At 38.9% G+C, this 20,090-nt stretch overlaps 1 protein-coding gene across 2 annotated transcripts; it reads right to left on the bottom strand.

The window, feature by feature from the left end:
* Positions 1 to 1,977: 1,977 nt before the first annotated feature.
* On the bottom strand, positions 1,978 to 19,950 carry LOC113531728 (scavenger receptor cysteine-rich type 1 protein M130). 2 transcript variants are annotated; one of them, XM_053241817.1, is made up of 22 exons: positions 18,879 to 19,950; positions 15,830 to 18,665; positions 15,374 to 15,682; positions 14,723 to 15,022; positions 13,665 to 13,973; positions 13,175 to 13,471; positions 12,721 to 13,029; positions 12,248 to 12,562; positions 11,788 to 12,102; positions 10,706 to 11,026; positions 10,169 to 10,498; positions 9,699 to 9,995; positions 9,133 to 9,201; positions 8,662 to 8,976; positions 7,944 to 8,006; positions 7,708 to 7,857; positions 7,460 to 7,558; positions 6,479 to 6,541; positions 6,152 to 6,229; positions 5,266 to 5,325; positions 5,096 to 5,155; positions 1,978 to 4,693 (listed from the first exon to the last, which is right to left on the bottom strand). In XM_053241817.1, the coding sequence occupies exons 2-22, from the start codon at positions 16,164 to 16,166 to the stop codon at positions 4,659 to 4,661; spliced, it is 4,431 nt and encodes a 1,476-aa protein (XP_053097792.1). In that variant the 5' UTR covers positions 16,167 to 18,665; positions 18,879 to 19,950; the 3' UTR covers positions 1,978 to 4,658. The 2 variants fall into 2 exon arrangements, with proteins under 2 accessions (XP_053097792.1, XP_053097793.1); XM_053241818.1 differs by having other exon boundaries at positions 15,830 to 19,950.
* Between the last annotated feature and the right edge of the window lie 140 nt (positions 19,951 to 20,090).

Genomic DNA, 20,090 nt, shown 5'->3' with positions numbered 1-20,090 from the left:
CTGCCATAGCGAGAGATGGTGTGGAATGTGCACAGCATTGGCTGGGAAGGTTGTGCCCAGGCTGTTAACGTCAGCTCCACATTGGGGGGAAATGGAGAGTGGGGAGGGCTCTGCCCCCCACTCTTGGCGGCGATTCCCCTCAGAGATTTCCCCTTGGAGCAGTTGCGTGACGAGATCCTGAGGCATGCCTTCAGCCAAGTAAGAGTAATCGATGGTCAGCAAACCCAGCGTAATGTTGCACTATCCCACCCAAATCTTTCAATTATTAATGATAGGTTATATCGAGTGACGCAGGACACTCAGACTCAAGACGAAACGACCCAACTGCTGGTCCCAAGGAGCCGTCGGGAAATGTTATTCCAAGCAATGCACCATACTCCAATGGTGGGGCACTTGGGGCAGGAAAAAAACATGCACAGAGTTGAGATAAGTGGCTCGAGCCCCTGTTATTTGCAGTATGAGAGGTCCCGCAAGCCTCCACAGGGTTTTCCCCATTCTACTTATCGTACAGGCCCAAGCTTCGTAGCGTCTTAGATGTCATTCGAGAAAATTGGGAGAAGGGACCTTCTACAGTCAATAGTAAAAGAAATTCAGTACATTCTTGACCTGACAGCAAAACTCCATATCCTGGGACAATTAACACAGGAGAATTTGCTACAGGTGCAAGAACATCAATCCTGGCTGTATAATGGGTACTCGGCTATGGAAATTTGCTCCGGGAGATAAAGTGCCCATATTATTACCCAAATCGAGCTCCAAATTGCTCGCCAAGTGGCAAGGACCCTTCAAGGTCACACGGCAAGTCAGGGACATCGACTTTGATGTAAGGCGAACAGATAGAAGTGGAGCGCGGCAGGTTTATGGCTGGTGTCTAGTAACAGACTTCTACAGATGTCTCTTTCTGAATTCTGTGATTTTGTATTTGTAGTTAGCCTGCTATAAATGGCTAGAAAATATGAGCATGATGGTGGATTTGGCTAGATTGAGGCCATAATGTTCAGACAAAGAATCTTTATACCCTTGGTATTATGCAGGGCCCTGCTCAATTTGGTAAGCAGTAGAGAGCCACTAGCACTATGGGCAGAGCTGACCAATTCATCTTGGAGTGTAGGGAATTTGAACTGTTGATACTTTCTGTGAGTGTGTACAAATCTCAGAAAAGGGCACACATAGCTAGCATGAATGAGTTTTTAATAAAAATAGTTAAATGGTTTAAAGTAAGGAATAAAACATTGGGGGAGGAAATTAATCAATGATAAGGGGGTGTGACATGGCCTGATGCATCTCCAAGTGTTTTATTTCTCTTTTATTCCTCTTATATCACAGCAATTTGCCAATGATTAAATTTTTTTAATTAAAGAAAGGTATGTTTTTTTTTTAATCCATGTATGGTTTAATGTTCCAGTTAGTTCCTGTTATGACTTTGGTTATAGCAATTATAATCAGTCTTTCCCTCAGAAGTCTTTCTTTTTTCTCTCTATGGAGGTTAATAGGATTAAAAAAAAAAACAGCTTGACATGTTACAAAGACAGGAAAGTCCTCTGTCCTTAAGACTTTCCCATGGTGGAAAACCTATTGACTGTTGCAAAGCAATGACACTGGAGGCTCCTTCCATACAGCTTCCCCATATTAACAATTATACTTTTTTGTTCTTAGTTAAATAACAGTTTTAAAATCTGTTAATTTTTTTGTGGAGCATCCACGATAGTCCCTAAGTAAGTTGTTACAATACAAACTGTAACATATTAGAAAGAGAGCATTAATAAAAACTTGTGATTTGCCTTGCTGTCAGAGCTGCTGTTATAGAAAATTAATCAACACCTACTGACCAGATCAGATTTGAGAATTCAACAGCTCTGTGGTCTAATAGAAAGTAAACATGCTTTAAGATAATTATGTGTTGTAGATTACCTGAAAGGAAAGAAATGACCAATACTTAGTCTTGCCTTATTAGCCTAAGTATGTAATTGTGATGATGCAGATATGCATTCCTACATGTTTTAAATTAATATAATATTCTAATATTTGCTCTCCCAACTCATCAGAGTATTCTTCACTTGGAGTCTGAGGCAGAACAATAGAAGGGAATGGCACATGTGGCGATGTGAAGAGTTATGGGGGTTGCTTATGCTGTCCTTGGCCTCCTGCAGTCTCTAGAGAAACACCCATCGGCAGCAGCCGCCTCTGTAAGCGTGCAATAGGTGCATGTTTGGTCCCACAGCGACCAGACGGCAGAAAACACCAGCATCGATCACCACTGTGATTCCGTGATTGCTACTGCAGACTGAAGAACCACTGCGGATAATAGGCATGTTTAGCATAACTGATCTTAATATATTTGGGCATACTTGGCACACTGGGACTTTGTTAGAAATGAGAGACATGTGATAAATGCGACAGTTATCCATAACAATGGTAACTAGGTGAATAGCTGAAATATGGGTCAGTGCACGTGTCAACTGATGTTCAGGCAAAAGCAAGCCATATCTAATGTACGAAGGCTTCCTGTAAAGAAACATTTCAACCAAAAGTGTTTTTTCCTCTTATCCCAAATGTAGATCATCAACAAAGACGTGTTTGGTGTCCGAAGTCTGCTTTTTAACAGCAATGAGGATAATGTAGGAAATAAGAAAACATTTGATCATTTTATAATCTGCATTCCTTAATGCCAAAATCATTTTCATTCTTAGCAGATTAATAGGGAGTGTGTGTCTATGACATTTATTAACTTATTCTTCTATTTTATGGAACTGCTCCTGTGCAAATAAAGAAGCGAAACTTTGGATGCCAAACATGTCTTTGTTGTTGGACTATATTTGGGGTAAAGTGGAGGAAAATTCACTTTTGGTCAAAATGCTTATTTAAAGGAAGCCTTGTCAGTCTTGTCAATTAAAACCTATGATGGATTTGTGATAAGAAAAAAATGTACATTTTATTTTTGTGCAAATTATCATTTCAAATGTTTTATTGCTAAATTATTGCTTTAGGACAGTAAAAATGTTTACATATACTAATTGAAGATATGAATAAGACTATAGACATCACAGAACAAAATACATCAGGTTCATGTCAGACTTCTAACATTCATCAAAACCCTTCATATAATCATATAAACACAGCTATTTTCTGAGATGTTGTACAGTTCCATCTAGTGGTTAAAGTGTGTGTATGTCTTATAGAAAAACATGAAAATGATGTGGCTTTTCTATTTGATTATATACACTCACCATCCACTTTAATAGGAACACCTGTACACCTGCTCATTTATGCAGTGAAAAACAAAAAACATCCTGTGAGCGGAGGGTTTGCAGGCTGAAACACATTGACTACGTTTACATGCACATCAAATTCTGTTTAAGGTCTATATTCGGTTGCAGCCATATTCCGAATACGATGTTTATATGCGTACAGGCTTTGGAATATTCCTATACACATTGTTGTTCTAAGTATGTCTGAGTTGCCTTTCCTAAATACCTAGCTTACAGCCAAACATCTGTTAGCACCCACAATTCCTTGCGGACTGAGCATGCGCTCAGTCTCCTTTCAGTGGATTTTCTCATGCAACAAATTTCGGATTAAAACAGGCATATTCCAGGGGTGAGAATCAGAATTTGGGGAATAAGAATATTGTCTTAATCTGAATCGGGAATCGCATTGTGGCATTTGCATGACTCAGTACTAATTAGAATATTGCCAAATTCCAATTAATATCGGAATATTGATGTCCATGTAATAGCTATTGTTGATGAGAGCAATCAGAGGAGAATGACTAGACTGTTCTGAGCTGCCAGGAAGTCTATAGGAAATCAAATAAGCACTCTTTACAACCATGGTGAGAAGAAAAGCATCTCAGCCTGCACAACACACCGAACCTTGAGGTGGATGGGCTACAACAGCAGAAGACCACATTGAGTTCCAATCCTGTCAGCCAAGAACAATAATCTGAGGGTTTCACGGGCAGACTCACCAAAACTGAACAGTTGACAACTGGAAAAAGACCAGTTGATTTTTTTTTTCTAATCTTCAACTGTCCAGTTTCAATGAGTCTGTGCCCATGATAACCTCAGATTCTGCCTTTTAGTAAATCAGCACAAAGTTCTTCTGACTGACCTTTACTCTATGATAAAACATTTATATCCTGATCAGAATAGTCCACCCCCATCCACAGGACTTGACAGCTCACTGAATGGTTTGATGAGGATGAAAATTATGAAAATTATGTAAATCATATGCTATGGCCTTCACAGTGAACAGAACTCAACCCAAATGAACACCTATGGGAGATATTGGAGTGACGTGTCTGGAGCAACCATCATCCTCAAAACACCAAATCAGGCTTCAATCGGCTAATTGGCTGCATAAATGAGCTGTGTGCATTTATTTTTTTCTAAATAACATTATTCAATGTAAAGATTTTTGACAAGTGAATTTACTAAATCTGAGTCAAAGAGAATAGAAATTAAATTTGGTGACATTTCACTGAACAACGCTGCAGGTGTTTCCACCATAGTTACAATATTTAAATTACTCTATGTAAATGAAATGAACAATGTTCAGGAAACATAAAATGATATAAACTGAGAGCTATTGTATACTGAAATCATTAGTTCACTGATTTCTCAAGGTAGCTCCTGAGCAAAGGCATTTGGTGGTATTTCTCAGTCTTTCTGAGGCTCCTCCACATCATCATAATCTGGAAAAATAAACAAATTTGCCATTTTAAAGGTGTAAACACAACATTAAATATTTTAATATATTTTTAATGGAAAGTGTATTCAAACACCTTGCAAAAACAGTAAAATGAGCCCTACATAGCATTTGGAAATGAGAAAAGAATTATTTCAGCATTTTTAGCTCCTAGCTCCTATGTAACTGCCAACATTATGCCACTGTATCTTTGGGGAAAAAAAGCATTATCGTTTATGATAACAAATATTGTTTTAGTGTTAGCCATTCACATAATTCTTTGTATTAGATCTAGAATTTTACATTACATGAGGTTTGTATTCCCAGTCCTTTCTTTCAGTGTGATACCTTTGAACCTCCTCACCATTGTACATTTGAAATGTAGCAACATACACAATAACCCACTAACCTTCTGCATCCTCTACATCTTGTCCAGCAGTGATGACATCATCATAGTCCTCATCTGTGTCTATTATAGTGACATTGGAAGAGAAATTATGATATCAATAAGCAACAAAACTGATATTGTTGCTGTATTGATTAGTTTAAACTCCATATCATACATTAAGAAAAAGTTACCTGCTATGGTATTTGGGATTATTCCAGTGGGAACAGCATTATCATAGTCCTCTGTCATATCTGTCCAAATTTAGCAATAAATATCATTACAAATTCTGTGTAGAAGACACTATAATCACATTACATGCAATTATTTTATGCTAATACTAATTATAGTCTTTTAAACCCTGTTGATACCACAGCAATGGTAAATGTGCCTTCCTGATTGGTCAAAAGGTGTTGATTAATTATTAATAACAGCAGTTCAGGCTGCAAGGCAAATCACAGATTTATATTATCACGCTCGTTCTAATATGTTATTGTTTCTATAGTAACAAATTACACAGAGACTTGTATGGAAGATTGCTCCACATGAACGGATTAAAAAAAAAAAAAATGTAATCACTGGTATGAAAAGAGTCTCCAGTATCAGCGCTTTGTAACTGTCAGAGATGAAAGCTGCAACTATGTTTTCTGACATACTCTTCAGGATAGAGAAAGAAAAAAAAAAAGAGATTCTTGTGAAGGAACAACTTTAATAATGCATATTATGCATATAATAATGTTAGTGATAACAGAAACTTGTTTTGTGGATGTTCCACAACATTAAACCATGATGGAAAAATGGATAAAAAGTATGACTTGATGTTCTTTTAATTAAAAAAAATTCTAATTGTTGGCAAATTGCTGTGGTACAAAGGGAATAAAACACTTCAGCACGTGCTGTTATAGGAAAATAATCAGCTTTGGGGTGGTAACAATAACTCAGCTTCACAGCAGGGCACATCACACCACCTTGTGGTTGATTATTTTTCGATAACACCATGTCACATCCCATTTTATTCCTTAGATAAATGACATCATAATCAAACAGAAGTATAAATTTATTTCTGGGATTGAACCACACCATCCGTGTCCTCTAAAAACAGTCCAGCAGTGATGGCATCATCATAGCTCTCTGGTGAATCGACTCTTGCTCTATCACCTAAATTAAATAGTAATGTTAAATGTTAATGTTAAATTAAAAGTAATGGCAATAAAATCATGTGAACACACAATGGTGAACCAAAGAGATAAATGCGCCAGATTTGAAACACTGCATTTACTGTATGCATTTTTTGATTATAATTAATTAATTAAGATTATAAAAAACAGCTCTGACATTAGACATCTAGCTTTAGTAATGCAGTCTATTCATTCTAAATTGCATTTTAAATATTTCTGCCCCTTTTACCTGAGCACAGTGCTTCATCTACATGCTCATATCCAGAATGCTCTGCTACAGTAAGGAGACTTCCTGATAATGCAAAGCAGGAAATGAGATGTTCAGCAGATCAACAGCAACTGAGCAGTAAGTGTTACATAAAACTGGATTTTGGGTGCATTATAAGACATTATGTGTGTTTCATGTGTGTATTTTTAATGATTTTGTTGGTCAGCAAATAGAGGTACTAGACCAAAAAAAAAAAAAACAGTACAATGCATTAATTCAATGCATAATACATTTAAGCTCTCACCCTCCCTTTTCTACGCTGCTGCTCATTCTCTTTCCCACATTCTCCTCATCTCTCCTCTCCATAAATATACACAATTCCAAATATTGAAACACACACACAAATTGGGTATTTAAGAACACTGTACAAGATACAAGCACATATATTCAGCAACCAATAAGTAATATGTTTCACTCTTATGGTTTTCCCTCAAACAGGTGAGTACAGGTTGTGTTCTTTCATCTCCTTGGACAAAGTGCTGGCTTTAAAAGACCTGGAGTGATTGTGGTCGGTTGGATGGAACAGAGGTAGAACACAAAAAAGTGATGGAAGACATGTTTGAAAGGCAATAAATAATGTGGAGGGAAAAGTGGAAAAAAAGTGGTCAAACTGACACTAAACTCTGACACGTGTATAACTGCATATCTAGTATAATGCCAAGCAAAGATGCATCTAAAACTATTCAAAATATTAAAAGAATTTGTGAATGAGCACCTTTTTAGTATCTATTTAAATGCTGATTTAAATACCATTGTTTTAAAAGAATCGTAAAAATTGTAATGATTTTTGTTAGTGAATATGTAAATGTCTCCTACTGTTTGAATGGAAAATTTACATTAAAAAATTTAAATGTAAAGTTTAATACAGTTTAATACAATGGTACCAATAAACATGGAGTTGACTCTATTAGGCTTATGTAGAACAAACCACATATCACTTACCCCTCTGAGGTGAACTAGTGGGCCTTGTAGTGATGAATCTGGGGTTGATCTCCTCATACACTGCCTGAGACATTGAGTTACATCTCATTTTAGAGGGAACTGGAAGCAGAGACAGAAGCAGAGCCAGTTTAGTAAAAGAGAAGACCGCTGGCAGACTGCTTTAACTTGCTCTGATTGACAGACAGAAGGACTCTTGATGTTTAGAAAATATCCACAAAGTCTAGTAAAGAGATGTGAATATCTCCTACCTCTTTTGAGCACTCTGCTATGGTAGAACAGAACAACTAGAAGCACCAAGGCTATGAAAAGCAGTGTTCCTAGCACAATCACGGCCAGTGTAGGGATAGAGAGCATATCTGCTGATGTATTTGGTGTAGTATTTATTTTCTTCTTTTGACCTAATGGGGTTAAAACACAGAAGAAACTCTGTAAAATAATGGATATAAAGATTCATAAAACTGGCTGAAATACAAAAAAAATTTACCTTTTATGGAGGTGGTGGTGATGGTTGTTGTTTTCAGTGCATCAGAAGGAGGAATGGATATGTCTGTACTTACAGAAGTAACATAATGGCAATCAGATATGAAAACAAAATGCACTTTTTGGGCCTCATTTCGCAATCTTTTAGTAAAACTGGGAATAAATACTTTCACAGGGCAAACCTAACTAAAAATTATTGACAGATTTACAAAACTTTCAGTAACTCTGATTTTCTTTGTGAACACATGCATATGTTGATAAATGCCAATTACCCATAAATTACCACTAAATTACTGTATATTTAGTGACGTTCACAAAACTCCATAAAAGCCAAAGCTCACAGAGCTGAAAATAAAAAAAATGCAGACTATACGGTGAAAGAGTGCCTCCTGAGAGTGGTGTGTGCTAAATCTTTCAGTAATGCAGGGCGGCCATTGCATCGCATGAGCTACCACAGACACCCACTAATTCCTCTTGCTGTTATAGGGTGCCATTACTTTTGTCCTAATGGAATGGCTAGCCTTATTGGACTTAATGTATGGATTTCTTTACGATTGCTTTCTTTCGAGTTATTAATATGAAACGACCAAAATTCTTGTGTAAATTCTCTTGCAAATGATTTAAGAATAAAGTCATTCCTATCCAGTTTGATTAATGAGGCATTAATACATTCTTCATTATGATCAACATTTTAGAAATATTAGCTGGAACAAATAAAAGACCTGCACAGATGACTCCAGCATCCTGTTTGTGGAAACAGTCAGTGTGATCCTTCAGGGAATAAAGACAGTCCCACAGATGAATCTCATTCCCTCTACAGTTCACTCTGCTCAGCCAGATAACCCCTTCACCAGCACCAAAGGCACCTTTCCTATCAGCGCTCACCGCCTGGCCACACCCAAGCTGTCTGCACACCACCTGAGCATCCTTCATGTCCCACTGATCACTACAAATGGTGCCCCATGTAGCATTATAATACAGCTCGAGCCTTCCAGAGCAGCTTCCTTCTCCTCCCCTCAGCCTGAGAGGCAGACGCTCTACACACAATACACACATTCCACATGAGAAGACGTAGCCGCTTTGACACACCTGGTTTAAGGTTAGCACTAATAAGAGAAGTGCATATTTTAACTTTTGTTATTAATACATCCAATTATTGAACAAAGAACTTAATTGTTTGCAAGTGTCCTTACTTGAGCACTGTTTCTGGCAGGCAGATGAAAAGTCTCTCAGATGGCGTTGACGCTTATGCTTTTCCACATCTGTGAGTATGGTACGGTAACTGGTTAGTCCTTGATCATTTGGGGACACCTTGCCTTTTTTTAATATAACTTTCTGAGTAGTGTTTGATTAAGAACACCAAACATGCCCCAGTCAAGTGATCAAAGTGCTTCTAGTAAAGTCTGAGCACATTTCTCCATAACTATGAATCTGATTGGCCAGGTGTTTTTTTTTTTTCTTTTGCAATTTTTACTTAATTTACATGATACAGCCACCCTACTGAGCATTAGACGCTGCCCCATTCATACTTTAAGCAGTGAGGTCTGTCTACTCAAACAGTCTCTGCCTTAACTCAATCATTCTGCTTTTGGAAAATGTTCTTATAATAAATTTAAGAAATTGCTCATTAATTAGTATTTTAAGGTCAGCTGTCCCCCAATTTTTTAACATGCAATGTAGCGGTTTTCTTTATTTAATCTGACCAAACAAACTGAAAGGGAACATTTTACATGTGTTAATAGAAAGAAGATCTACCAACCTGTGCATGTAATGTGAGCCACATGATCACACTTGTGATTTCTCCAGGGGGAAGATGGACAGTGCCACAGAGTGGCATCATGCTTCCTACATTTCAGATCATCCAGCCAATTAGGAGCAGATTTCAGTCTGGTTTTGGACAAGTACTCATTGCCGGTACTTCCACAGTTCAACTCACGACAGATTAAACTTGCTGTTTCTTTATCAATCGTATTTTCACACACATTACCCCAAGTTCCATTGTAAAAGACTTCCAGATTCCCCTTACAGCCCTCAGTAAGTCTGATCTCTTTGAACTCTGGTGGGAGAAAGATAACTTCTTGAACTGGTGTATGTATATACATTTACAATCTAAACTTACATTAGCTGTCAATGTATTACATAAATTTCTGTCCAGACAGAACTGCACTCACTCTAAATGGTAATAAGCAACAGAAAAATTGAAGAACAACATAAATTAGCACACTGTACCTGAGCACACAAGTCCTACATCTTCCTGGTGTCCACGTTCATCCTCTTCAGAGAACTGAAATCTGCAATCCCACAGAGATACCTCTTTTCCCTTGCACTCCACCTGATTCAGCCATATAGGCCCAGTTCCAGGACCAAACCAGGATAGAACATGGTCGCTGAGGGCTACGCCGCACCGCAGCTGTCTGCATACCACTTGTGCATCCTCAATATCCCACAAGTCATGACGCACTGTCCCCCACGAGCCATTGTGAAAGACCTCAAGCCTTCCTGCACAATCTTCCCCAGAACCAACCAGCCTTATAGAGCTGTGGGCTTGGTTAAAAACACCTACACACAAATAAACATTTACATGACCTGAAGTTCTTCTCAAAAAGTTTAGCCCAAGACAGAAGCTCTTTAATTTAATTTGTTACTAGTATAACATACAGTTGTTCCACCACATAGTTGGTTACTCTGAGATAGCATTACATAAATTTAAGTTTAGGCTTGAATAGATAATATTATCATCACTATTTTAGGTGTCGTAACTCTTACCAGAGCAGGTAATTGACAGCCGTTCTCTCGAGCGGCAGGTGACAAGCTGTGCACTGTGGCAGTTCCCTAGATGTGTTTCACTTCTAGAGCAACTAAAACCTACTGCACACATTTGACTATGTTCAATTTTGGACAGAGAGGAATTGTAGCTTAGCACAGAGCCACAACCCAGCTGTCTGCACAACACAGAGGCCTCAGACAGACCCCAAGAGTGCAAAAGAACTCTCCTCCAGTCCTGCATCAAGTAAACCTCCACCTCACCATGACATTCACTCCCTCCAGACAACCGCACTCGTCCTTCATGAAATGCCAGTGATGAACCTCAAGGAGAAAAAAAGTTATTTAACTCCTAATATTTCTATATGAATGACACTGAAACTTCAAAAAAGTTTTACACTCACCAAACACTTTATTAGGAATTACCTGTACATTGTTTATTCATTCAGTTTTCCAGTGTGGCAGCAGTGCAATGGATAAAATCCCACAGATATAGGTCAAGAGTTTCAATTAATGTTCACTGTAAGAGGACAGCTTGGCCTTGTGCCATCACTAGAGGGAAGCAGAGAGCAACCTGAAACAGACTTCCAGACTGGCTACCGCTACCAGAGGGAAGCACGCATACACGCATGCATGCACACGCACACACACACACACACACACACACACACACACACACACACACACACACACACACACACACACACACAGCAAAAGACCATATTGGGTTGCATGTCTGTCAGCCAAAAACAGGAATCTGACGTAACAGTGGGCACAGTCTCACTGAAACTGGACAGTTGAAGGTTGGAAAAAGACCAGGTGAAGTTTTTCCAATCTTTAACTGTGCATGAAAATCCCAGGTGGTCAGCAGTTCCTGAAATACTCAAGCCAGCCTGTCTGGCCCCAGTAACCATGCTATGGTCAAAGTCACCGAGATCACATTTTTTCTCCATTGTGATGTTGGTGTGAACATTAACTGAAGCTCTTGACTTGTATTTGCATGATTTTATGAATTGTGCTGCTGCTACATGATGTGTATAATATGCTAGGATTTAAGAAGAATCATTAACATAACATTAGCTCACCATTACAGATGACTCCAGCATCTTGTTTATGAGAGCAGGCAGCTCGACTCCATGATGATATGGGACACTGTGACAGGTGTGTCTCATTCCCCTGACAGTCAAACATATCGGCCCAGATCTGGCCATTCCCTGCCCCAAACCAGTCCGATTCCAACACAGCCACAGCACTTCCACAGTTCAGCTGTCCACAGAGGACATTAGCAGCTCTCATATTCCAGTTTACAGCACAAACTGTCCCCCAGTCACTGAGGTATTTGAGCTCAACTCGACCAGAACAGGAGTCCAAGCTGTTCACCAGCCGTGCATCTGTATGACCTGGACAAAGACCTTAGAGCTTATTGAAGGAGGAAATGTACTAGAGTCACATAAATTACAAATCAGTCATCCATTAGTCACTGACAGTTTTAATTGACATGTATGCAGCCTTTATCTGAATAGATGTTACAACTTGATACTTAACCAGAACATACTAATCCCACATCATTTTCATGGGAGCAGCTGTGTTCGAGAGTAAATGATCCTTGGCAGAAATAAATCTGTGATTCGTTGCCTCTGCACTTAAGGTCCTTTGTCCACACCTGGCTCTTCCCTTTGCCAAAAACAGATGCCCCAAACACCTCCACAGGAAGCCCACAGCCCAACTCCCGACACACAACCTCTGCATCCTGCTTGTCAAATTCAGCATCACACACTGTTGCCCATGTCTTTCCATGAAGCACCTCTACTCTCCCAGAACACAGATGAGGGCCATCCATAAGTCTGGGTTTTCTGTGACCTGTGTGTTTTTTTTTAAATGATGTCATCATTGTACATGTAGCATGTATTAATTATGCTCAGAAGCCAAATAAAATAAATGTAGTATGCTAATCAATGTAATATGTGATATTTCTGTAAAAGAGTTTTGCTTGTAGGTTAAGACTGAATGCAGCTCACCTGAACAGATGACTGCAGCATCTCTACCATGATGACAGTTATGTCCACCCCACCTACTTGACCCACAATTCTTCAGGGTAGACTCTGATCCTGTGCAGTACACATTATCCATCCAGATTGGTCCTGATCCTGGGCCAAAGTGAGCATTAAAGAGTATGTCTACAGCTTCCCCACAGCCTAATTCTCTACACACCACTGCAGCAGCTCTCATATTCCAGTTATCATCACACACTGTTCCCCAGCGTCCTCTATATAAGACCTCCACTCTTCCTGCACACCGACTGCCACCATCCACCAGCCTCACACCAGCTGTTCAAGAAAGACAAATGGAAAAATGAACAAAGACCCATAGTTATGCATATTTTTTGTATCTTAGTTCCCTGCCTACTTGCAAATGGGAATGCAAGATAGCCAGGGAATATAAGACTATATTAATTTATCCTGCAGCTCTTACCAGCACACACCAATCCAACATCATTGGAATGGGAGCAGTTGTGTTCGAGCGAAGACGTTGGACAAAAATGAACCTGAGACTCGGTTCCTCTGCACTGAAGCTTCTTTTCCCACACATGGCCCTCACCGCTGCCAAAAGCATCTGCTCCCAGCACCTTTACAGGAGACCCACAGCCCAGCTCGCGACACACAACCTCTGCATCCTGCTTATCAAAGTCAGCATCACACACTGAGGTCCAGGTCCCATGAAGTACCTCTACTCTCCCTGAGCAATGAGATCCACCAACAAGTCTAACTCCTAAAAATGTTACCATGGGAGAAATTAGACCATGGATAAATAGATGGCATACCTAAGGAATACTTGAATTCAAAATAATAATAATAATGTCAGCACATACTAAAAATTAACAGTGATGGAATTAGGGGTTAGTGTTAGTAGTTGTGAACTACAGTCAGTAAATAGTTAACTGTTACAACAGAGTATAGTTTACCTGAGCAGACAACCCCAGCATCATCATCATGGCTACAGTAATCTTCACCCCATTCTCCTGATAAACAATCCTTTAGTGTAGACTCTGACCCACTACAATCTTCAACAACCATCCAGACTGGTCCGGTACCCAGTCCAAAATGTGCATTACCCGGTGCATCTATGGCCTCGCTACAGCCCAGCTGTTTACACACCACTGTAGCAGCTTTCATATTCCAGGTATCATCACACACTGTTCCCCACTGTCCTCTATAAAATACCTCTACTCTGCCAGCACACTGACTTCCACCATCCACCAGCTTCACTCCCTCTGGACAGGAGAGAAAAACTTTATTAAGAATAAAATATACACTTCATGGCCAGAAGTATTCAGACACCTGAACAGATCCATAAGTACTTATAGAACATCTCATTCCAAATTAATTTGCATTAATTTGAAGTTGATTCTCCATTTGCTGCTAAAACAGAGACAGTTTGGAACTTGGTAGTGACGGTAATAAACTCCATCTCTAGGGAAGGCTTTCCACTAGATTTTGGAGCGTGGCTATGGGGATTTGTGTTCATTCAGCCACAAGAGCATTAGTGACATCAGGCACTCATGTTGTGTGAGGAGGTCTGTGTTCAAATTCATCCGAAAGGTGTTCATTGGGGTTGAGGTCAGGGCTCTCTGAGGGCTACTCACGTTCTTCTACACCAACCCTGAGAAACCATGTCTTTATGGACCTCGTATGTGCACAGGGGCAGTCATGCTGGAACATGTTTGGGCCCCGTAGTGAGAGTAAAGGAGAAATATTAATGCTACGGTATACAGAGACATGCTATACAATTGTGCTTCCAACTTTATGGCAACAGTTTGGAGAAGGCCAATGTATAGGTATGATGGTCAGATGTCCATGTACTTTTATCAATATAGTGCATGCCCACATACATTTAGCCATTTAGTGTATACAGAACAAGCATAATCAGACAAAGAAAGAAAGACTGTTAAAATTCTACGTAACTTCCAGCAATACAGTCAATAAAAATATAAATAAGCTAATGTTAATGTTAAGCTCTTACCAGCACACACAAGTCCCATATAATTAGAATGGGAGCAGTTGCGTTTGAGTGTAGCTGTTGGACAAAAATGAATCTGAGATTCGTTGCCTCTGCACTGAATTTCCTTTGTCTGCTCCTGCACCTTGTCTATGCCAAAGGTAGCTGCTCCCAGCACCTCCACAGGAGGCCCACAGCCCAGCTCCCGACACACAACCTCTGCATCCTGCTTGTTGAAGTCTGCATCACACACACTAACCCAGGTCATCTCATGAAGCACCTCCACTCTCCCAGAGCAGCGAGAACCACCAACCAGTCTGACTTCTAAAATATTAGCATGGGAGTGAACATTACAGAGTTAAAATACTTAACATAATTTGGCTTGGAAATGTATATGGATCTTTAGATCTTAAAATCTAAATTTTAAATTACAATTAAATTACAAATAATTATGGTTTCAAAATAAATTACATGTAGATTAAATCCAGTGGGTTCTCAAACCAGTCCTGAGAGCCCACTGATGGCTCACATTTTTTTTTCTATCCCTTTATGTTAGCTGGAATAGAGGGACAAAACATGGACCATCCACTGGATGAATACAGCACTGGAAGGAATAAATAAACTTTCAGTATTATTCTAGGTTCACCTTATAATTTGAAGTCAAGACCTGCATACCTGAGCAGATGACTCCAGCAACCTTAGTATGATCACAGTCATGTATGCCAAACTCTGCTGATCCACAGTTCTTCAGGGTAGACTCTGATCCCTTACAGCCCACATCATCCATCCAGATTGATCCTGATCCTGATCCAAATTGAGAATGATGCAGAGCATCTACAGCTTCTCCACAACCCAGCTCTCTGCAAACAACTGCAGCAGCTTTAATATTCCAGTTATCACTACACACTGTTCCCCACTGTCCTCTATGAAAAACCTCCACTCTACCAGCACACGGACTGCCACCATCCATCAGCCTCACACTCTCTGTGCAGGAGAGAATGTACATGAGCAAGAAAGAATGAGGAAGGGACATAACAGACTAGAAGAGTCATCCAAGAGAAAGATATGGACAGAGTATTCTTGAATAACTTGAAGAAATTTATAACAAACTGTGTAAGTTACAGCACTTACCAGCACACACCAGTCCCACATGGCTATAATTGGAGCAGTTGTGTTCGAGTGTAGATGTTGGACAAAAATGAATCCGAGACTCGGTGCCTCTGCACTGAAGATTCTTTTCCCACACATGGCCCTCACCTCTGCCAAAATCATCTTCTCCCAGTACCTTTACAGGAGACCCACAGCCCAGCTCGCGACACACAACCTCTGCATCCTGCTTATCAAAGTCAGCATCACACACTGAGGTCCAAGTCTTCCCATGAAGCACCTCTACTCTCCCTGAGCAGCGAGAACCACCAACAAGCCTGATTCCTAAAATGTTATTGTGACAATAACTATGATTATGCATCACATTTTCTGCATATTTTTATAATATTGTCCAGCAACAGCAACAAAAGTGGATTGTATAAGTATTCAACCCTTGAACTTTTACACATCTTGGAGTATTACAATCTGGAACTGAAATGGACTTAACTGGGATTTTTACCATTTGGTTTACACAATATGTCTAACATTTTATTGTGCAAAATTGTTTTTATTGTAATAAATTTGTTCAAGCTCTGTCAAATTGGATGGAGACCATTGGAGAACAGCAATTTTCAAGTCTCAGAGTCACGGATGTCACAGAGCTTCAGTCAGATTGAGATCTTGGCTTTGATTGGGCCATTATAACACATTCAGGTTCTTGGGTTTGATCCACTCTAATGTATTTTTGGCAGTATGCTTAGAGTTGTTGTCCTGTTGGAAGGCAAACCTCTTGCCTCTACCTCAAGCCTGTTGCAGATTGGAACAGGTTTTCTTCTAGGACTGCCCTGTATTTGGCTCCATCTTGCCCTGAACTCTAACCAGTTTCCCAGTCCCTGCAGACGAAAAGCATTGCTACAAAATTATGCTACCACCACCATGTTTTACTGTGGGGCTTGTCTTCTCAGGGTGTTGGATTTCCTACAAACATATTGCTTTGTGTCATGGCCAAAGTCTTTAATTTTGGTCTGTTCAGACCAGCTAACCTTTTTCCACATGTTTCCTTAGTCTCCAAACAGGAATTCATATGTTTTTTTTCAATAATTTTTTCAATAATTCTTCCTGCCACTCTTCCATAAAGCCCAGCTATGTGGAGTATCCATGCTATGGTTGTCCAATGAACGACTTCTCCTATCTGAGCTGTGGATCTCTCCAACTCATTCAGTGTTACCCGTGGCCACTTTGTTTGCATCTCTGACTAATGCCCTACTCACCTGGTAACTGACTTTTGGTGGATGGCTTTCTGACTTTTTTAGGGTCAGATTATATTATTCAATTATTATTCAATTATATTCTTTTTATTCTTTCCATTTCTCAAGAGAGACCTGAAAATAGCGATGCAGCGACACTCCCCATAAAACCTGACAGAACTTGAAAGGTTCTAAATTGAGGAAAGGGAGAAGTTCTTCAGAAGTATCATACTGAAGAACATCCAAGGCTCTAATAACTGCCATGGGTGTTAAACAACACCATAAATAAAGGGTATAAATACTTGCTGATTGCTGAAAGAGCAATTTAAGAGTAAGGCCATCAGCTTGATTAGACCCAGAGCACCAATAACCACCAACATGTCCCAATTGACAAATCTTAACACTCAAAATTGAGCTCAGGTGCAACCTGGTTCCACTGATAATAGCTAAGAAAAGAATCTTAAGGCACTCTATTTTTTTTATTACATTTACAAAACTTTGTGAAAAGCATTTTGTTTTCTATTTGTGGACGTATAAATTGTGACATAATTCAAATGAAAATGCAATTGCGTATTACCCTTTGCCTTTTCATATACACAAATGTACAACGTCTGCCAAATTTTAAATGGAGAAGCAAAGTCCATTTGCAATTGTTTTTCCCATGTCTTATGAGTTACAGTATGAACCTGTCATATTGAAATAGCAACCTGTTTGCTATTTCACTTCCTCTGCATTGCGTATGGTGCCTCAAAAATGCAGTTTGAATATATTTAGCCTAGGTGTATGTAAACTTTTGGCCCTAACTGTATTCTCTGTAACAAGTGGTCACTGTACTTCATACAAAACCTTTCTACAAAGGAAAAAAAAGTCTTCAATTTTGCTGTTTTATGTTCTACATTTAAAAAAATATATTTTTAAATGTAGTTTTACCTGTACTTTTACATATACGTATTCTGTTGAGTTATTCAGTCTGTTGAGTTATAAAGCCTTTAAAATATGAAGTGAGAAAAGCAAAAGAAATCAAATCCAAATGACAGATTTGTTGAAAGTCCAAGTCCATTGTGGACACACAAAAAAACATTAAAGACAATGTTGATGTTTAATCAACATTTTTTTCAGGCTTATTTGTCAAAGATTTAAGTATAAGATAAAGCACAGATTAATTTTTTGTCCTTGGGAAAAATTAGTAATATTTTAATAAAACTGATTAGTTAACATATTTAATAAAACTTAATTACATATTTTTATAAAACTGTTTACTTAAGATTTACAGTAGCAGCACTTACACGGTCATTAAACATAATGTACTGTAGAAATAGTCCAATCTACCTGAGCAGATGACTCCAGCGTCCTCTTCATGGTTACACTGATCTACCCACCCCCCACTTGACCCACATTTTTTCAGGGTAGATTCAGATCCACTACACTCCAGATACCTCATCCAGATCGGTCCTGAACCCGGTCCAAAATGAGCATCACCCATTGCGTCTACAGCCTCCCCACAGCCTAACTCTCTACACACCACTGCAGCAGCTCTCATATTCCAATAATCATCACACACTGTTCCCCACTGTCCTCTGTGGAAAACCTCCACTCTTCCCGCACACTGACTGCCACCATCCATCAGCCTCACGCTGTCTGTACACCAGAGAAAGAGAGAGAGAATAACAGAAAGAAGTTTTGTAATAAAAGAAACAAACAAACATTTTTAGAAAAATAAGAGCTCCCCATCTTGTTCTTTTCCAAAAGACATTTTATGATTTATTATGTATCATGAGGAGATTTCTACTCCTTTTAATGCATAAAATACATTTGTATTATTTACACTTTTTATAGTCGGTGTTTACTTGCCAGTTTTGGTGATCCTGAGTGTAGATGACAGAAAAACAAGAGTAAGACAGATGTCCATCTCTCTCTCTCAGCTCTTCACATGCCCTGCTTATCTACCTCTGACTCCTAGAGAGAAAAAGAGTGAGAGGGAGAGCCAGAGAGAGAGAGAGAGAAAGGCAGCGCCGCCAATCACATTCACTGTTACCTTATTAGAAAATAACAGGAAATGTTCAAACATCTTCAGTGACAAATCAGAAGAGGCATTTTTTATTTCTCCATATATATCAGAATGATGTATTTAATATACGACTCCACCTCTTGTATCTAGAAACATTTGACTTAGTAGAGCCAATAACAACTTATAGAGACTGACATCAGAGAGCGGAAGCACTCCAGTGTAGGTACAGAACTAATGCCTGCCACCTGCATAGAGAGCAGATTCAAACACTGATAAATAACCATGTGCACAACCAGTTGCTGAATTAGGGCTCACACAAGTAGAAATCCTTTCAAAAAAAATAAAGCGACTTAAAGATTTTCCAATTCTGAATTGCGACTTCAGTTGGTGAAGCTGCTTGCTGTTTTTTGTAAGTTATGAAACTTCCTGCTACAATAAATGTATTTGATTATCACACCAGTGAAGACATCATGGGTGGACAAATCACTAGTATTTTTGTCTAAGACACGAAAATTTGATGCATGGGCTAATAAGCAGACAAGCAGGTTTAAGGACCAGAGAAAGAAAATAAGGCCTACTTCCTACCAACTTTGCAAAATAGAAGCTTTTATTTGGTATAGTACTTTGGGGGGGAGATTCTACAATATGAATCTTCTACAATATGATACTATACAGTTAAATGTAGTAGCCTCTAAGCAATATGTAACCAATGTTAAGGGCAAATCACCTTGCTAATACTAATTAGACATCAGTTTCAAAATATGACATTTTTTTTTTTAACATACCAGTTCTCTATCCTTTTTCAAGGATAGAGAATCTAATTGAGAAATATAATTGATCATAATTTGAATCAAAATTTATAATTAATTCTAATTGATAATAATAGATTAATGAATGTTGCCTTATATCAATCGTTGCCTTTTAAATCAATGCATCAATCTACATTGCCTGCTTGTTACAGCTCTACTTCTTTTTAACTCTTTAGTTTCTGATTTCTGATGATTTGTCCATCATTCTTTATTTTGCATTTTTTTTTACATTATGAACATTA

Source organism: Pangasianodon hypophthalmus, chromosome 18 (assembly GCF_027358585.1).
Source record: "Pangasianodon hypophthalmus isolate fPanHyp1 chromosome 18, fPanHyp1.pri, whole genome shotgun sequence".
Classification (NCBI taxonomy): domain Eukaryota; kingdom Metazoa; phylum Chordata; class Actinopteri; order Siluriformes; family Pangasiidae; genus Pangasianodon; species Pangasianodon hypophthalmus.
The sequence above is the reverse complement of the archived record's forward strand: the minus strand, read 5'-3'. Positions and strand labels throughout refer to the sequence as shown.

Coding starts and splice junctions, on each gene's coding strand:
- LOC113531728 (XM_053241818.1), bottom strand. CDS start 16,166: ATGCATAATCATAGTTATTGTCACAATAACATTTTAGGAATCAGGCTT. Junction 11,027..11,787: donor TGCTGGAGTCATCTGTAATG/GTGAGCTAATGT, acceptor TTTCTCCTTGAG/GTTCATCACTGGCATTTCAT. Junction 5,326..6,151: donor GTTTTTAGAGGACACGGATG/GTGTGGTTCAAT, acceptor AAATTTGGACAG/ATATGACAGAGGACTATGAT.